General features: G+C 38.0%; 1 protein-coding gene across 3 annotated transcripts in view; it reads left to right on the forward strand.

The window, feature by feature from the left end:
- The window catches only part of LOC111580141 (disco-interacting protein 2 homolog C-like), an 84258-nt gene that overhangs the window by 60798 nt on the left and 6341 nt on the right, over positions 1-17119 (forward strand). For all 3 annotated transcript variants that reach the window (XM_023287748.3, XM_023287747.3, XM_023287749.3), the window contains 8 exons: positions 959-1089; positions 4884-5052; positions 7684-7854; positions 8901-8962; positions 10104-10161; positions 16038-16112; positions 16504-16678; positions 16760-16883. In XM_023287748.3, coding sequence (XP_023143516.1) covers positions 959-1089; positions 4884-5052; positions 7684-7854; positions 8901-8962; positions 10104-10161; positions 16038-16112; positions 16504-16678; positions 16760-16883 — 965 coding nt within the window. The remainder of the gene's footprint in view (positions 1-958; positions 1090-4883; positions 5053-7683; positions 7855-8900; positions 8963-10103; positions 10162-16037; positions 16113-16503; positions 16679-16759; positions 16884-17119) is intronic.

Here is a 17119-nt window from a genome sequence, read left to right on the forward strand (position 1 = left end):
TAGAAAATGACTCCCGACACTGAATTTATTATAACGACGATAAGTTACTAGTAAAGAAATGCACGGATATGTTTAGTTTTATTTATTTTATATTGAAGTATGCTAAATTAGGTAATTAAATGTGGTTAATTTGCATTAATTTCCAGAACAGAAATCTTTTTTTTGGTAAAACTAGCTTTAACATTTAAAAGAACTGCCTTAAAAGAGATGTTTTGTTAAATTCCAGACATAATGATTGGAAACCACCATTTATGGGTTTATAAAGAATCAAGAAGAAGACAAATTATAGAAGCAAAACAGCCCAGAAACTTTCAGTTCACAGCAGAATTAAACCTGGATTTTTCTACTTAGAATAAAATTCAAATGACAATAAAAAGTTTTATTGTAGGTCTATATAACTGGCGTGTTGCGTTATTGTCCTTTGGTGCTTTAATGTTCGTCAAAAATGTACAGAAAATAGACAAATAAAATGAAACAAAAATGAAAAATGGAGGTAGAAATTCAAATAGAAACTGGCTTTGTAGATTTAATTTGAGACAATTTATTTTGAAATTTCACCAAAACAGTGTCGGTGAAAGAAATTAAGCAAAATTTAGGATATTCAGCTGCTTTAATTTTAGTAGTAACAGTCTCATTATTACTGTGGATTGCTTCTAAAACTACTTCCAGCTGTAGAAATTGTTCGTGTTCGGCCTTTAGGCTCCAACTTCACTGGGCGAGGGCTCCTATTTCCTCTTTCAACCTCAAATTTCAGAAAAAAAAGTGTGTTTTTCCTCTTTTCTTCACTGCTTTTTCTTTCTGAGGTGAGATTCAGCTGCAGCATAATTTTAAAAAGCAGAATTAAAGCACATTTTGCACCATTTGCTGAAACAAAAACCAGCGTGTGAGTTTAAAAATGAACTTCCTGTGTTTCTACGTTGTTCGTCTCTTGTTGTTCGTCTCTTCCTCGTCCCTCCAGATGTCCCACAATGCCGTTGGGGCCTTCTGCCGGTCGGTGAAGCTGCAGTGTGAGCTCTACCCGTCCAGAGAGGTGGCCATCTGCCTGGATCCCTACTGCGGCCTCGGCTTCGTCCTCTGGTGTCTCTGCAGGTTGGTGCAACACTCAAATGTGTCCCCGTCTACTCAGAAACCCCGTTAAATGTGTGTTCATGACTGATTTTAATGCTGCACTTCATCCTGGTTGTTTGACTTGAGAGACAGATGGAAGAAAAATGGTCCAAATCACAGCAGCAGGTGTCAGGATGTAAACTTTTACTGCAGAAAAAGTAGTCATTTGCATCCATCTGTGCATTTTCTTCTACTTCCTCCTGTTTATTCTGGAGGAGACTTAAACTCTCCAGTGTTTCCTGGATCTGCCTAAAGTCATCTCCTGATTGGATGAACCCAAAACCTCACGTGGGAAGCTTCTTATACAGATGTTCAAACCACATCTGTTGGCTCTTTTCTTTTCTCTTGCACTCCAAGCACCTCCTGAATGACCGACATCCTTTATTTCTGAGCGTTTCTGACACTTTAATTAGTCTTTCAGTCACTAAATGCAGCAATAAGTGAGAGTAGAAACAAAGATTGACGAGTGAATTGCCTTTCATTTTCACTCCAATTGGACATTTTTTTAGAGATAAAAAGGCTAAATTCAATGATTACAGTCTTCTAAAGTTGAATATTTTCTAGTTTCTGTCCTGTAGACTAAATCTGCAGCGATTAATTGATCAGTTCTCAACTATTCAACCAATCACTAAATATTCAGATAACAGATTAATCTCTGTTTGTTAAAGAAAAAAGTCTAAAATCTCTGGTGCTGGCTTCTTAAATGTGAATATTTTCTGGTTTCTTTAATCCTCTATGACAATAAACTGAATATATTTGGACAAAACAAGCCATTTTTCAGCTTAGATTAAACACTGATTGACATTTTTTCGCCATTTTCTGAGGATTTATCAGGTAAATAATCGATTAACGACAATGAAAATAATCAGAAATTGCTGCAGTATTGAAAACTAGATGTGATTTGATTGAACCTTTCATTTCCTCCAATCCTGGTAAATACATTTACTGTATATTCTGGGAAAACTCTGCACTTCAAGACAATTTTACACAATTCTTGAGCAGAAAAAGTCAGTCCAGAACCAAAGAAGCTTCTTGGATTACAATGAAATGTCTTGAAGAACCTGAAAAAGAAGTTTGGTTGCTTTTTACCATCCTGCTGATGCAGAGATTGCAGATTTATCTCAAGCATTTAAGTCATTTTGCAGTTTTAAAGCGCAGAGCTGCAGATGATTTAATAGAACAAAACATTTGAGTTTCTGTCAAACTAAAGCCTCAAAAATTCAAAGATTTTAAATCAGTTCAACTAATGTGCAGAGAAAAAGATCCATTAATTCTCTATTTCAGTCTATTTTAAACAGTTTATTTGAAAGTGTTGCTGCTAATAACAGTAAAATCTGAGGTTTTGTTTGTCCTTTATAACTTTAACTGAGTAAATTCATGACCAGAAGGAAAAAAACACTTTTTTTGTTGAACATTTGGTCTTTCTCATGTCAGAACCTCGTCTGGCCTCCTTCAGGAACTCGAACAGACGTCTGCGCGGTTGATCTGTAAACTTCTTCAAACCTTAAATCTTGTTTCTGGATCTCAGCTCTGGTTGCTTCTCGCTGCTCGTAAATTCGAAACTTGGCGAGAGGTTTGGTTCTCTGCTGCTAAATGCCTCACGCCTGAACAAAACAAGCTGCAAATCACCTTCAGAATGAGGATTTCTGGCCTTTAAAGCAACAATAAGTCACGTTTCCTCTTGGTTGTTGTGAGATACGGATCTGTAGATGCGACTGTCGGATTTAACTGGAAAATACGTTTGATTTTAACATGATTTGGAGCTCGTTAAAAGGATTATTGTCTGTTTTATGGCACGTACATGCGCAGATACTCAGTGTTTATGAGTAGATTTATCTATTATGTTTTCCAGCTCTTATATATCAATCTTCCCTCTTTTCTTTGACTTTAAATAAGAATATTGTTATCATTTAGCAAATTTTAAGTTGTTTATATTATGAACTATGTAACTTTGCATGTTCTCAGGTAAATATTTTGCACATTTCTGCGCACTAGAAGTATTTCTAGGACTTTTTGTGCCTCATAATTGCAGCTAATTTGACTCGCAACACTTTTTTTATTCTAAAAGTTACTGTTAAAGACCAAGTCGCATTCTTTGTATGTGAAAAAGACAAGAAAATCTAATTTTCATTCTGACTTCAGCATCACAAAGAAGCAGGAAATCCATGCAGTGTGTGATTTAGAGGCAGGACTGTGCACATTTTAGATGTTTTGCACAGCAGGTGGCTTTGTTTTAATCTTCTGACCGGTGTTTTCTGCAGAACAAACAAATAAGCTGCTGCACGGATTCACAGTTTCTGCACTGAAATCACAGGTTGGAGCTGAAGATGAATCCAGAGGTGTCCATGTATTTTTCTTTTTAGCAAATATTGTGTCGTCAGTTTTTAGTTTTGCTGCTTCAATGCAGTAATTCTTGCAGCAGTGTTGCTACTACAAACATTAAAAAATATATATTTGTGCTACTTTTCTTGCAAAATAATCAAAATCTCTAATATCCCTACGGTGTGTTTTTCTGTTTTTCAGCTCCAAATACTGCAAAGATGTTTCATTTCACTACGACTCTGTAACTCCTGGTTTTATGGATGCTCTGAATGGGCTGTTATCTCTGAAAAAACACTGAAATTGCTATTGGTTATTTGGCACCGGGATTGAAATCTTACTCACTTGTGAAGTTGGGACGAGTTGTTTTTTTTGTTTGTTTTTTTTGCATTTTCAAGTTTACAACAACCACAAAACATTATAAACGTGTATTTGTAAAAAAAATGGCTACTGACAGTCAGTCCATTGAAGATAACTATATTTACTATAATGAGTACAATAAATCACTGTAGATGCTTTAGATCCAGTCAAAAATCTGCACTGAAATGTGTTTGATGCCTGACAAGAATGTCAGTGTTTCTGAAAATATACATTAAATTCAAATGATAATAAATGATAATAATTTTCTGGTTTCTTCTGAATAGAATCTGGCTGGCTCAAAAGTTTGGACACACCTTCTCATTTAATGGTTTGTCCTTATTTTCATGACAATTTACATTGTAGATTCTCACTGAAAGCATCAAAACTATGAATGAACACAGATGGAATTATGTAGTAAACAAAAAAGGTAGCCATGCTGGTTCAGTGTGTCTTCAGTTTGGAATAAATCCCCAACAGTGTCACCAGCAAAGCACCCCCACACCATCACACCTCCTCCTCCATGCTTCATGGTGGGAACCATGTAGAGACCATCCATTCACGGCGGGTGGAACCAATGATCTCAAATTTGGACTTCCTCATGAAGCTCATGGAGAGAATGCTAAGAGTGTGGAAAGCAGTAATCAAAGCAAAGGGTGGCTATTTTGAAGAATCTAAAATGTAAAAAATATTCAGAGTTATCTCACATTTTTTTTTTGTTTACTACATAATTCCATATGTGTTCCTTCATAGTTTGGATGTCTTCAGTGAGAATCTACAAAGAAATAGTCACGAAAATAAAGAAAAAACATTAATTGATGAGTTGTGTCCAAACTTCTGACTGGTTGTTATTCTTCTGGATGATCCACTGTTTCTAGAACTACTTCCTAAAGTTCCTGTTTGGTCTTTAGGCCTTCAATTTCACCTCTTTTCTGACAAATCCAATTTTACCTCCTACTTGCTTAGATTTCTACCATTAACTCTTTGAAAGTTTTGAAGCATTAAATGTATTTTTCTGTCAGACTGGTTTTTAGCTCACAAAGATGGTTGCAGTACCAGACGTGGTCATTAATGAAGCCTGTTTTGTCGTCGTCCTCCAGCGTCTACTCGGGCCACCAGTCCATCCTGATCCCTCCGGTGGAGCTGGAGTCCAACCCGGCGCTGTGGCTGCTGGCCGTCAGCCAGCTGAGGGTCCGAGACACCTTCTGCTCCTACAGCGTCATGGAGCTCTGCACCAAAGGACTCGGCCTGCAGACCGAAGCACTCAAGGTCAGAACAGACACCAGCGACATTTCACTACAAGAAACATTTGTCTTCGTATTCAGGCCCAAAGGAGTTTTACATGAAGTCAGGAGAGCCTCTAACACATCTAACAACAAGAAATCTGATTGAATGGTGGTGAAAAACATGATTTTTTTGTTGGGAAATTACAGGAAAACCATAAAACTGCATGTGGAACATCTGGATCTGATGGTGCAATCAAACTACAACTACACAACACGTTAAACACATGTTAAACGTTGATAATTCTTTTTTTTCTATAACATTTAAACCATCTGTTTAACCCAAACCCTTGCAAATGGTGTGTACCAAAGATGGACCAACGACGTGTTGACAAACCATAAGCAGGATTTATTTCTGGTTCATCTTAATACAAGATCTGTGTTGCCAAGAAAAGCCAACTTTTCTGTGTGCAACCAAAGAATTCCTGCCGCTGTTATACTTTTTATAAGCTCTCCATGAGTTCTCTGCTGGTAAAAACTTGTAGAAGACAAATGCTGATTGGTTCAAATTTGGAAAAAAAACCAAAAACTGATTGTTTTAAACTCATAGAAGACAAATGCTGACGAGTTAAATCTCGGGGAAGACAAATGCTGATTACTTAAACTTGAAGACAACAACAAACACAATTATTGCCGCCCTCGCGACGTCCTGTCTTCTTTCCAACGTCACCATCTTCAACGTAGATCCACCATTTAGGCTAACACAACGAACCCTCATTGTTCTGTTTCCTTTGTGCTCATGGAACTGGAGTTACGTCCAATATGTACCGATTTCTGGGTCTTTCCTGTAAATGTTTCCACCACTTCCTGCAGTCTAAAGCCACCTGTAAACAGCAGATATTGGTGATACCGTCACTGTTCGTCCTCTAAATATAATTTTGTAGACAGATTACCACTGATTGTGTCCTAAAACCGCTCCCACTGAAGCCCAGTCACCTATCAGGAGCCCACAGAGCCACAGTCAGAAGAAGCACCAGGATTTGTTCTGGCCACAGGTGGCCTGAGCTCAGCAGATAAAGCCACATCCTCTCCGTGAGTCCACAGATCTACAAAGACGCCGTTTGACTTCCCTCACCAGTAATAAACTCCGTCTCCGTCTGCTGAGCCCGAGGCGCCGTCTGAGTGCTGGACTCGCCTCTGATTGGTCGCTGATGGAGTTAATTTTAGTGATTATCTGTCTTTAAGTCTCCGTGGAGACTGAAAGCTAAATGTAGAGCGAAAAGTGGCTTTTTTCTAACAAAGCTCTGTCTTCTCGACTCTTTTGCGGCTACAGAAGAGTCAAAGTTTTTTCTTCTAAGAAAGAAACTTTTAACAGCAGCAGATCTTGAGACTTCTTTGAGAGATTTTATGTACAGTTAGACCATTTTTTTGGAGGCAGATGGGATTTGGTTGTTTTTTTTTCTACACTGGTGCCAAGGCAGAAAGTTTATAACAAGACAAAAAAAATAATTTGACCATATCTCAATCCACCTGTCAACATAACACACTGTCTTTAAAAGAACATTCATTCCCACTGGAAGTTTTCCCTTTCTATTGCTTTTCAACATTGAATCATGGTCAATTTAACAATTTGGGGTTTTTTTTTTTTTTGTTTTTTGTTTTTTACAAGAATTCACAAAAAAAAGACTCCATGTCAAAGTGACAACATAAAGTAATGTCATTTTCCATTACTGTGCTACTTTCATTTTACCTTTACAAGCCTTCCAGGGCTGCTACCACCATGCTTTACATAATGATACTGCTACCACCATGCTTTACATCATGATGCTGCCACCACCATGCTTTATTTAATGATGCTGCCACCACCATGCTTTACATCATGATGCTGCTACCACCATGCTTTACATAATGATACTGCTACCACCATGCTTTATTTAATGATGCTGCCACCACCATGCTTTACATCATGATGCTGCTACCACCATGCTTTACATAATGATACTGCTACCACCATGCTTTACATCATGATGCTGCCACCACCATGCTTTATTTAATGATGCTGCCACCACCATGCTTTACATCATGATGCTGCCACCACCATGCTTTACGTAATGATCCTGCTACCACCATGCTTTACATCATGATGCTGCCACCACCATGCTTCACATCATAATGCTGCTACCACAGTGCTTCACATCATGATGCTGCCACCACCATGCTTTACGTAATGATACTGCTACCACCATGCTTTACATAATGATACTGCTACCACCATGCTTCACATCATGATGCTGCCACCACCATGCTTTATTTAATGATGCTGCCACCACCATGCTTTACATCATGATGCTGCCACCACCATGCTTCACAGTGGAGATGGTGTGTGTGTAATGATATGCAGTGTTTGGTGTCCTCCAAGCATTTAATTTACATTTAATTGACATTGCTTTGTAGAAATCAATTTTCATTTGTAAATTCATGTCAGAAATGCCAAATTAAATTATCTGTGATGCAATAATGAAAAGCAATAAAGCAGAAAACTTCCAAGGCAGGTAAATACTTTTTTTGGGCATTATACATACCAGACATTCTCATGATGTAATCCCTAAAACAGATGTGAAGAAGCCCCTCATTCCTGTCTGATAATTATTTTTATTTGCCCTCGTTTTTCATCCAGGCTCGAGGTCTGGATCTGTCCCGGGTTCGGGCCTGTGTTGTGGTGGCGGAGGAGAGGCCTCGGATGTCGCTAACTCACTCCTTCTCGAAGCTCTTCAAAGATCTCGGCCTTCACCCGCGATCTGTCAGCACAGCGTTCGGCTGCAGAGTCAACCTGGCCATCTGCCTGCAGGTAAAAACACACACAATGGACTGTACATTTCAAAAAAATATGTAAGTAACAGCAAAAACAAGACTAAATACAGATAGCCAGTAACACTATCAATAAACCTAATCATAACAGTCTTAATATGGAACTTATACAGAAGCTTATAATGTCTTTTTAATTCTACACCAACCACAGAAATGCGTTGTTTTTTTGTCTTTTTGGGGTTATTTAGTGTCTAGTTGTGGTCATTTTCATTAGTTCTATGTCTGTTTGGAGTAAATTTGCATCTGTTTGTGTTCCTTTTTGGTGATTTTTACTGTAATTTGGGATCCATTAGCTATAATTTTGTGTCTCCTTGCGTTTTTTTGTGTTTTGCGTCCATCTGGGGTCATTTTGTGTCTTGTGGTTGTTTTCTGTGATTCTGCGACCAATGGGAACCATTTTGTGTCTCTTTTTGGTCCATTTTGCACATTTTACTATCATTTTACTTCAGTTAGGGATCATTTTGTGTCTTCTAATGATCATTTTGCATTGTTTTTTTGTCTTTTTGGGGTTATTTAGTGTCTAGTTGTGTCCGTTTGGAGCAAATTTGCATCTATTTGTGTTCCTTTTTGGCGATTTTTACTATAATTTGGGGTCATTTTGTGTCTCCTTGCATTTTTTTGTGTTGTTTTATGTCCATTTTGGGGTAATTTTGTGTTTATTGTGGTCATTTTATCATTTAAAGTTTGCTTTACACTTTCTACTTTGCATTGTGACAGTGCAAACAGTTAAGAAATGGAAAAACAATATGCATGAGTACTAGTTCCGATTGTTGAAATTCCTTTGTGTGGCACATATCAAAGGTACTGCACTGACTCTTTATGAGTAAAAATACTGACAGAGAAGTATTAATACTGCACAGTTTGGCCGTAAATAGATATTGCACAGATTCTTTATGTGTATCTTTAACAACAAGACGCATTTCTTAATTCACAATGGAAAAAAGAGCCAGAAAACCAGGTGGCACACTGTTTTATTTGACTTAACTGGTCACATGCTCACTGTTTGTGCGCTCTGATTGGCTGCAGGGCACGTCAGGACCGGACCCCACTACTGTGTATGTAGACATGAGGGCGCTGCGCCACGACAGGTACGATCATCTGTCCGTCACATTTCACTTCCCTTCTTCTGTTCGATACACTGGAAAAAATGCCCGTCTCAAAACAAGAAAAAACACTTATTTCAAGGAACTTGTACCTTGAAATAAGTGAAAACGTCTGCCAATAGAACAAGGGAAAATGGCTTGGTAAGATTTCTTGAAATAATATATGATATTTAGAATATTGAGATCTTAAAATTAGCTGGGAAAACTTATTTTAAGCTCTATTTTACCAGGATTGTCAAGCTTAGTTAAAATAAGCCAGACATGCTAAAAAAAAAATAGCAGTTTTTCACTCAAAGATAGATTTTTGCTTTCATGTAACTTCCTAATTTGAGATGTATTAACCCTCCTTCTGTCTTCATTTATGGGCACCAAAAAATATTGTTTCCTTGCCTGAAAAAAAATCTAAAAAATCTGCAAAAAAAAAATCCCCAAATTTCTGAAAATTTGCAAAATCTTCAAGAAGAATACTCCAATATTTCCTTAAAAATTTCCCTTAAAAGTTTTATTTAAAAAAAAAAATCCCCCAAATTTGGGAGGAAAATTCTTGTAAATATTTTCCAAAAATGAGTAAAAATCTTTCAAAAAATCCTAAAAATATCTAGTGATTACATATATATCAGTAAAACCTCTAATATTTTCTTTAAGAACATTCACAAAAAATCAACCAAAATCCAGCAAAATTCCCTGGATTTTGGTAGATTTTTTGTGAATGTTCTTAAGAAACATTTTTAACATTTCTTTTTTTCCACCAAAAAATATTCAAAGATTTCCCAAAAATGTTGAAGATGTGGACATCAGAAGTTTCAACATGTAATTTTTTTTCCCCCACATTTTCAAACTTTAAACCGGGTTATTTTTGACCCGCAGTACGACACGAGGGTTAAACTTATTTTGAGTTTTCTTGTAAAATACAAATCAAAACAAGGTAATTTCAAGATCGTTTGACTTAACAAGATATTTAAGATGCATTGCCTTAAAACGAGTCCCTCCATCTTGCTGAAATGTCACTTGTTGAGTGAATTTATCTTAAATCAAGTGGGACGAGACATTTTGACTACAAATAAGACAAATAGATTTTGAGTTTTTGCAGTGTGTTTTGACGTGTTCATGTTTTTGCTCCTGTCAGGGTTCGGTTGGTGGAGAGAGGTTCTCCTCACAGTCTGCCCTTAATGGAGTCCGGCAAGGTGAGTGGGCATATTTTACATTTGATGTAACTGTGGTTAAAATATTCACGCAAACACATCAAAATAGATTTAATTAAACCCCATTTTACCCCCCTGGGACGTCCACCTGAGAGGCGATTCATGACTTTGTACGTAAAACCATTAAATAACAGCAATTACCGTACGAATAAAAGCCCACAACTTACACAAGAACCGGCCGAGATGTCGGAACAGATTGAATGACGGCGCTCTGCAGGACTATTTCTGCTCTCGGCTGCACATCCTCCCACATCCAGTGAGTCAAATCAGACAGCAGGTTTGATTCATCCTCCCTTTCTGTCTGAGGACATGTGGGAGAAAAAGAAAAAAAAAAGAAGAGCCACATCAAAGCCTCTAAGATGGTTGTCGAGTCCGTCAGTAAATCTGCAGAATGTGGAGGTCTGAACACGTCTTCCATGTTTGGATCTCCTTCCAGATTCAATGAGAACATGGCAAAGCTTTTTTTAAATGTTTGTTTTGGGTCATTTCATATAAAATCAACCAAATCTGAAGAATTTTCTATGTGTGTTATTTTTAATTATGAATATTTTCAGTTACAGACACTTGAAGTACAGAGAGGTTTTGAGAAAAAATGACACAAACTTTTTTCTGTAAAACTGATGAAGATTTGTTCAAACTTTCCTGCTTATATGAACTTTTTCTTCTGAGACTCTTCAAAATGTGCATAAAAATACACTGATAGAAACACAATTTTAGGGTAATTTCATATAAAATCCGTAATAAAGTCCCCACCTGGCACTTTATCTGTAATAACTTTAATTTGTTTAATGAAGCCATGTATAGTTTTACCTTCATACTATGAATATTTTCAGACTTACAGGCTTTTGAAGTACACAGAGGTGAGTCCAACCTTGATTTTTCCATCATTTCTGAGCTTTATAACTTCATCAGTTCTAGTAAAAAACTGCAACCAAATCAGGTTTACATCGACTCTAGGTGTCACAGTCTAAAGGCATGCATCAGTATTATGGGATGTGTCATAGTTTGAACAGTAAAACTGCAGCAGTTTAATGTCATAGAGTCTAGAAACAATCATTGGTACCATGGATGTGTTTCAGTTTCACTTTATTCAAAATGACTAAACAGTTTTTTATGATCCAAAAATTGTCCAAAATACATGAAATTGAGCCAAAAAAAGACAAAATCTTGCCTATACTTGACACAGTTTGTCCAAAATGACAATAAAAATGTCCAAAATGCCTCAAAGCATTTCTAAAATCACTTTCTGGACTCAAATATTGTCCAAAAACCTGTTTAAATGAGTCAACATTCACTAAAATAACTTTAAAAAAGTCCTGAATCAACTGAAAATTGCTCAAAGTGTATTTTAAACATACCTCAAACTTATACAAAGTGATTTTATATCCAACTTGTCCAAAATGATTAAAAAAATGTCCAAAACAACTAAGTTATTCTTCATAATGAGCCAAAAATACCTGAAATTTAACCAAAAAATGACAAAATCTTGCCCATACTTGACACAATTTGTCCAAAATGACTGCAAAAATGTCCAAAATACCTAAAAACCTGTCTAGAATACCTCAAATTGTTTTCAAATTGCTTGAAACTTTTCCCAAAATACTTTAAAAATCAGTTAAATGAGTCAAAATTCACTGAAATGATTAAAAAAAAAGTCTAAAATTGCTTTAAAATTGCCCAAAATGACTTGAAAATCATCCAACATACCTCAAATTTATACAAAGTAATTTTATATCTGACTTCAAGCCTCAATATTATGGGATGTATCATAATTTGCAAACCGGTTTGATCAATGAGATTTATCCAAATTATGTATAAAACGTGAACAAAAAAGTTGTTCTTAGATTTCAGTCAGCGGGTTCATTCATGAGTGTTAAAATGTGACTATATGACTGTATTAGACATTAAACTGCTGCAGTTTTGCTGTTCAGAATATATTGAACAAAAATTTTATTACATTTTTACAATTGTGACACCTTAAGTGGATGTAAAACTGATCTGGTTGCAGTTTTTATCATAACTCAAAAGTGTCTTTATGTCCTGAAAATGTCTATCTGCTGTACTGATGAAGCTGTAAGGCTCAGAAATGATGGAAAACATTTGGAACCACTCTTCTATGCACTTTCAGTGCCTGTAACTCTGAAAAAATTCATAGTATGAAGGTAAAACTTTATATGTCTTCAGTTAGGGTACTAAAGTTACTATAAGTAAAGTCAGCTGATTCTCTGAGAGAAAGGTGGGAGGAAGGGATTGATTTTTCACGTCAAGGCCCTTTTGTTTTGAAAGTTATCAGTTGGTTGCACCACCAACAGTGGACTCTCCCACTCTGCAGCACATTTTATTTCAACCTAAAGCCCCGGATGTCAGCAGAAACGGAGACTCGGCTGCTGTTGGGTTGCTTTTTAAAGCCACAATGGGCAGAAATCTGAGAAGGGGCAAAGAAATAAATAAATAAATTGAAAGCACAGCTGTCTTCCTGCAGCTCTGCCCTCTCCTTGCGCTCCAAACACATAAAAATAGTCTAGATCAAAGTCAACTCGTGGATTCTCTCCTCAGTCGTACCACTACATCCTCCTCACTCTGTTTATACTGCAGAGGAAAAGCCAAGAGGAGCTGCAAGAGGCTAGAAATACAATATACTCCACACTTATTGTGGAGTTTTTTGCCCATTTCCGCTTAAAAAAAGCTTGCTTACCCCAGCTTTAAACAGCATGTTTTCAGGTTTATTATCCCCAGAAAATAAAAAGTTTTTTACCCTCTCGTTCATCCTGTTATCACCAGAAAAGCAACCGTTTGTTTTCTTAAGATATGAACTTATTTACCTCTTGGTTTAGAAATAACCGTCCAGAAAAGACTAGAGACTAGTCATCAAAGGCTGGCAGATGGCAGAGGAGGGAAATATCACAACCTGCAGTAAAGGCCTCGCCCACATCCAGCAGATACAGTCCAGCTTATTTTTAGAGCAGGTTTTCAAAAACAACAAATGTTCTGCTGCTCAACGTTTATCTGCAACTTGTTCGGTCCCGATCTGCGAGCTGAAGGGCGGCCGTCTTGTTTCTGCTCTGACTTTAGGCTCGTTATCGCAACTGAAAATGATCCGAACATTTCATGTTTGCAGAGATGTGAAGGCCAACTTTTTATTTTGCCACCATCATTGCAGGAACAGGAAGATGTTCAGTCTGCCTGATAAAGATGTAAAAAGTCCCTGAAAAGCTTCTTAAAAAGTCGCATTTGCAGCGAAGGCGGCTGAGCCATCCTTCACTGAATACCGATTCCTGCAATCTGCAGGAACAAATCACATTGTAGTCGTCTGACGGCCGAGCAGCGCTTATTTCACTCTCATTTAGGGGCTCTTAGCAACTAGACGAACTCCATCAGCGAGGTCGGCGGGAGAAGGGACGGCAGAGCAGCGAGTCTAAATATATAACAGTTGGACAGTTTATGTTAATGGCCTCAATAGCTTTGCAGGAGAACATGAAACATGGCGTTGAAGTTCTGCATTTGTCGGCTGAAAAAAATGTGAATCAACTCTGACTTTTTCATTCTAAATCTCCGAGAGGCGACGTGACGAATGTGTTATAATTGCCAGAAAAGGATTTAAATGTCTCAGAACTCCCCATCATTCTTTGTTATTTTCAGTTTCAGACAAGGAAATGCTCTCGGTTTGTGTGTTTGGGAGCAGTTTAAAGGGAAGTAAACAAGAAAATGAAGTGAACAAACCATTCATCATGTCACCTTCTTCTACTTTAAACCTTAATACAATTCAAACAGGTGACTTAAATACAAATTCGCCACCTCTACAGTTGTCATGAATAGGAGACTAAGCTATAAAAACCAGAACTATTTAATATACCACGATGTAAACATGTTTACTTCTGCTGTAAAGTTGAACATTTTAACACAGGGGTCTATGGGGACAAACTCGCTTTTGGAAACAGCCTCAAGTGGACATTTGAGGAACTGCAGTTTTTTGCACTTCAGATTTTTTTTGCTGCTTGGTCCAAATTAAAATTTCTCAACCATTGAATATGTTCAGTAGTTCTTCAGACATTTGCAGTCCCACTTCTGGCTTTTCTTTAGCGCCACCATGAACTTTACAGTTTGGGTTTTCAACAAACTTAACAAAAACCAAGGAAGAAACTAAAACAAACACTCTGTAACCAATTTATCCATTCGGATTTACCGTCCCCAATTAGCGCTTGGTTTCCTTCTGATAATTTGGTAACTGTTAAATTGTTTATTCATTAACTGTATATAAAAGACTCCAGGTGTGAAAAGTGAAGCCAATGAAGAAGCGCCTTAAACCTGCATTTCCTCTAGCAGCCACCAGGGGGCGACTCCAACTGCAGTGTGATAATATAGAAGTCAATGAGGCAATAAACCAACTTTTCAGTTGATTTGTTACCTTGGTAACCATTTTTTCATGAGTTTATGGTGTCAGTCTCTAGTTGTAAATGAAAGAACAAAACAAAACCAGTGACATGAATGTGTCTATAGGAGAGGTGATCTGTGACTTCAATCCAGAAATCCTGATATTTTTGAAACTATTTCCTTCCCTAGACAGACTGCCCACTAAACAAGATATTTCCAAACGTTTCAAGCTAAAAATACTCATATTTCTGTCATTTTGGTATAACTATAGGGAGTGACAATTAATCAACATATCCCAAATAAAACATGAAGGGATGGATTACATCCAACATCCAGAGACGTGATTGCTTCAAATCCCAAACAACAAAAACCGTATTTGGAAAAAACTGAGATAAGCCTGCAGTTGCAGACGGACAGACGGGGTGTCTGTCCTTGTGGGGTTTTAAGTATTTACATCAAAGGTTTTTTTAAACAGTTTATTTTGTAATTCATGACTACTTCCTGTAGTACATGAGGTTTGTTCGTTGACGGAGTTACAGCTGGTCCGTATTGAGGATCTCTTTGTATCAACCCATTTGCACGATGAACACTGAAATGTGTGTTGGAGTCTGTTTGATACTTTTAGAAATGTCCATCCCACTCCTGCATGAAAATAGGAATTCTAAGAGTTTCTTTGTACCAAACAAGACATCGAAAGTCAACAGAAGACGGTTCAATTTACTGACCAAGAGCTCCTAGATGTTCACTGTTAAACCCTCAATGTGAAACCTTTGGCTCCCCCTTCTGGCACATAAACATGTTGTCCTCTAAAGTTTCATTTCCATCTGGAGCATCAAAAACTTTTCTTAACGCCTCCTAGCAACTCCGTCAACTCCGTTTCCATTGTTCTAGATGCTTCCTTCTGCATAGCAACCATTGTTTAATCACTACAGAAACCACATTTAAAATGACGATACACTGAAATAGAAAGATGTAGCTGGAGCTAATGGACTTCTGGCTTGAATATTCATTTAAATATAAATATGAATGTCCTTCGCTCCCATCTGATGATTCAAACGCGAGTCCTGACGCGTGAGGAGAGCAAAGCATGAAGGAGCATTAAAGTGACGGATCTTTTCTCGGAGCTTGATGAGTTGTTCTTCGTATGTTCTTCCCCCACACTGACACACAAAAGGAGGACGTCATGTTTCAGAGCCGGTCATCGATCACAAACGCTGCCGATTTTGACTCACTGTATGTGGGAGAAACAGAAGAAAGAAAGAAAAAACACAGTCCACGGAGTCTTCTGAAGCTCCTCGAAAAGACGTTTAACTGTGAAAAAAACCTCAGAAGTCTCAGATCTGACTCCTTATTTAATGTCAGACGTGCTTCATGAGGCTGGATTTTAAAGTGTGACTGCGTGTTAAATGTAAACAGCTGCATCTATTTATGGAGACGTATTCATGCCGGAATCAAAGGCGTAACCATGGCGACCGGTTGTGTTTCAGATCCTGCCTGGAGTTCGTATCATCATCGCCAACCCGGAGACCAAAGGGCCGCTGGGAGACTCGCATCTCGGAGAGGTCGACATATACGAGCAGCTTCACCTCTTTTCTCTTATTTCTGTTCTGATTTTTCACTTTTATTCTGTTTCTCTTTGAAATTTTTGTTTCTGTGGCTTGTTGTTTCCCTCATTTGCATCGTCCTTTTCCTTCATCTACACCTTTTTCTTTTCTAATCTCTGCTTTTTGACGTTTTTTGTCCCACTTTCTCCTTTGTTTCCACATTTTCCATTCCTTACCTCCTTCTTTTTTTATATTCTTTTCAATCTTTTTGACCAGAGTTGACCAAAATGCTGCACATTTTTACAGATTTTTTAGCAACAATCAAGTCTTTCTATTGTTTCTATTCTTTTCTATTCTCTTGCTGTCTGCCTCTGTTGCAGCTGTATCTTTAACTCTTTTCTTCTTGCAGATCTGGGTCCACAGCGCCCACAACGGCAGCGGTTACTACAGCGGTTACGGCGAGGAGGTCCTCCAGTCGGACCACTTCAACTCCAGACTCAGCTTCGGAGACACGCAGACGGTTTGGGCCAGAACCGGATACCTGGGTTTCCTCCGTCGCACCGAGCTCACCGACGCCAATGGAGGTAGTTTCCGTCTCTTGCATCTCCTTGGTTTTTGTTTTTCCATCGCAGCGGAACTAACCGTGAGCGTTTGTGTCTGAACAGAGAGACACGACGCTCTGTTCGTGGTCGGAGCTCTGGAGGAGGCCATGGAGCTGAGGGGGATGAGGTACCATCCCATAGACATCGAGACCTCCGTCATCCGCGCACACAAGAGCATCATGGAGTGGTGGGTTGATGCTGACACTGTGGTGGAGGAAGTCTTAGAAAGCAACATGTCTAACTTTATATAATGATATCAGTTGTAAACAAAAGTTTTCATACACTTATCGAGTCACTGGAGACTCAAGACATGGCAGTTTTGAGTCTCCAGTGACTTCTGTAACTCAGAATTTTCTAACATGGAATCATGGAAACCCATAAATCTTTGTCACAAGACAGCAATCCTGCATTTTAGTTCTTTAA

This window comes from Amphiprion ocellaris, chromosome 22 (assembly GCF_022539595.1).
Source record: "Amphiprion ocellaris isolate individual 3 ecotype Okinawa chromosome 22, ASM2253959v1, whole genome shotgun sequence".
NCBI lineage: Eukaryota > Metazoa > Chordata > Actinopteri > Pomacentridae > Amphiprion > Amphiprion ocellaris.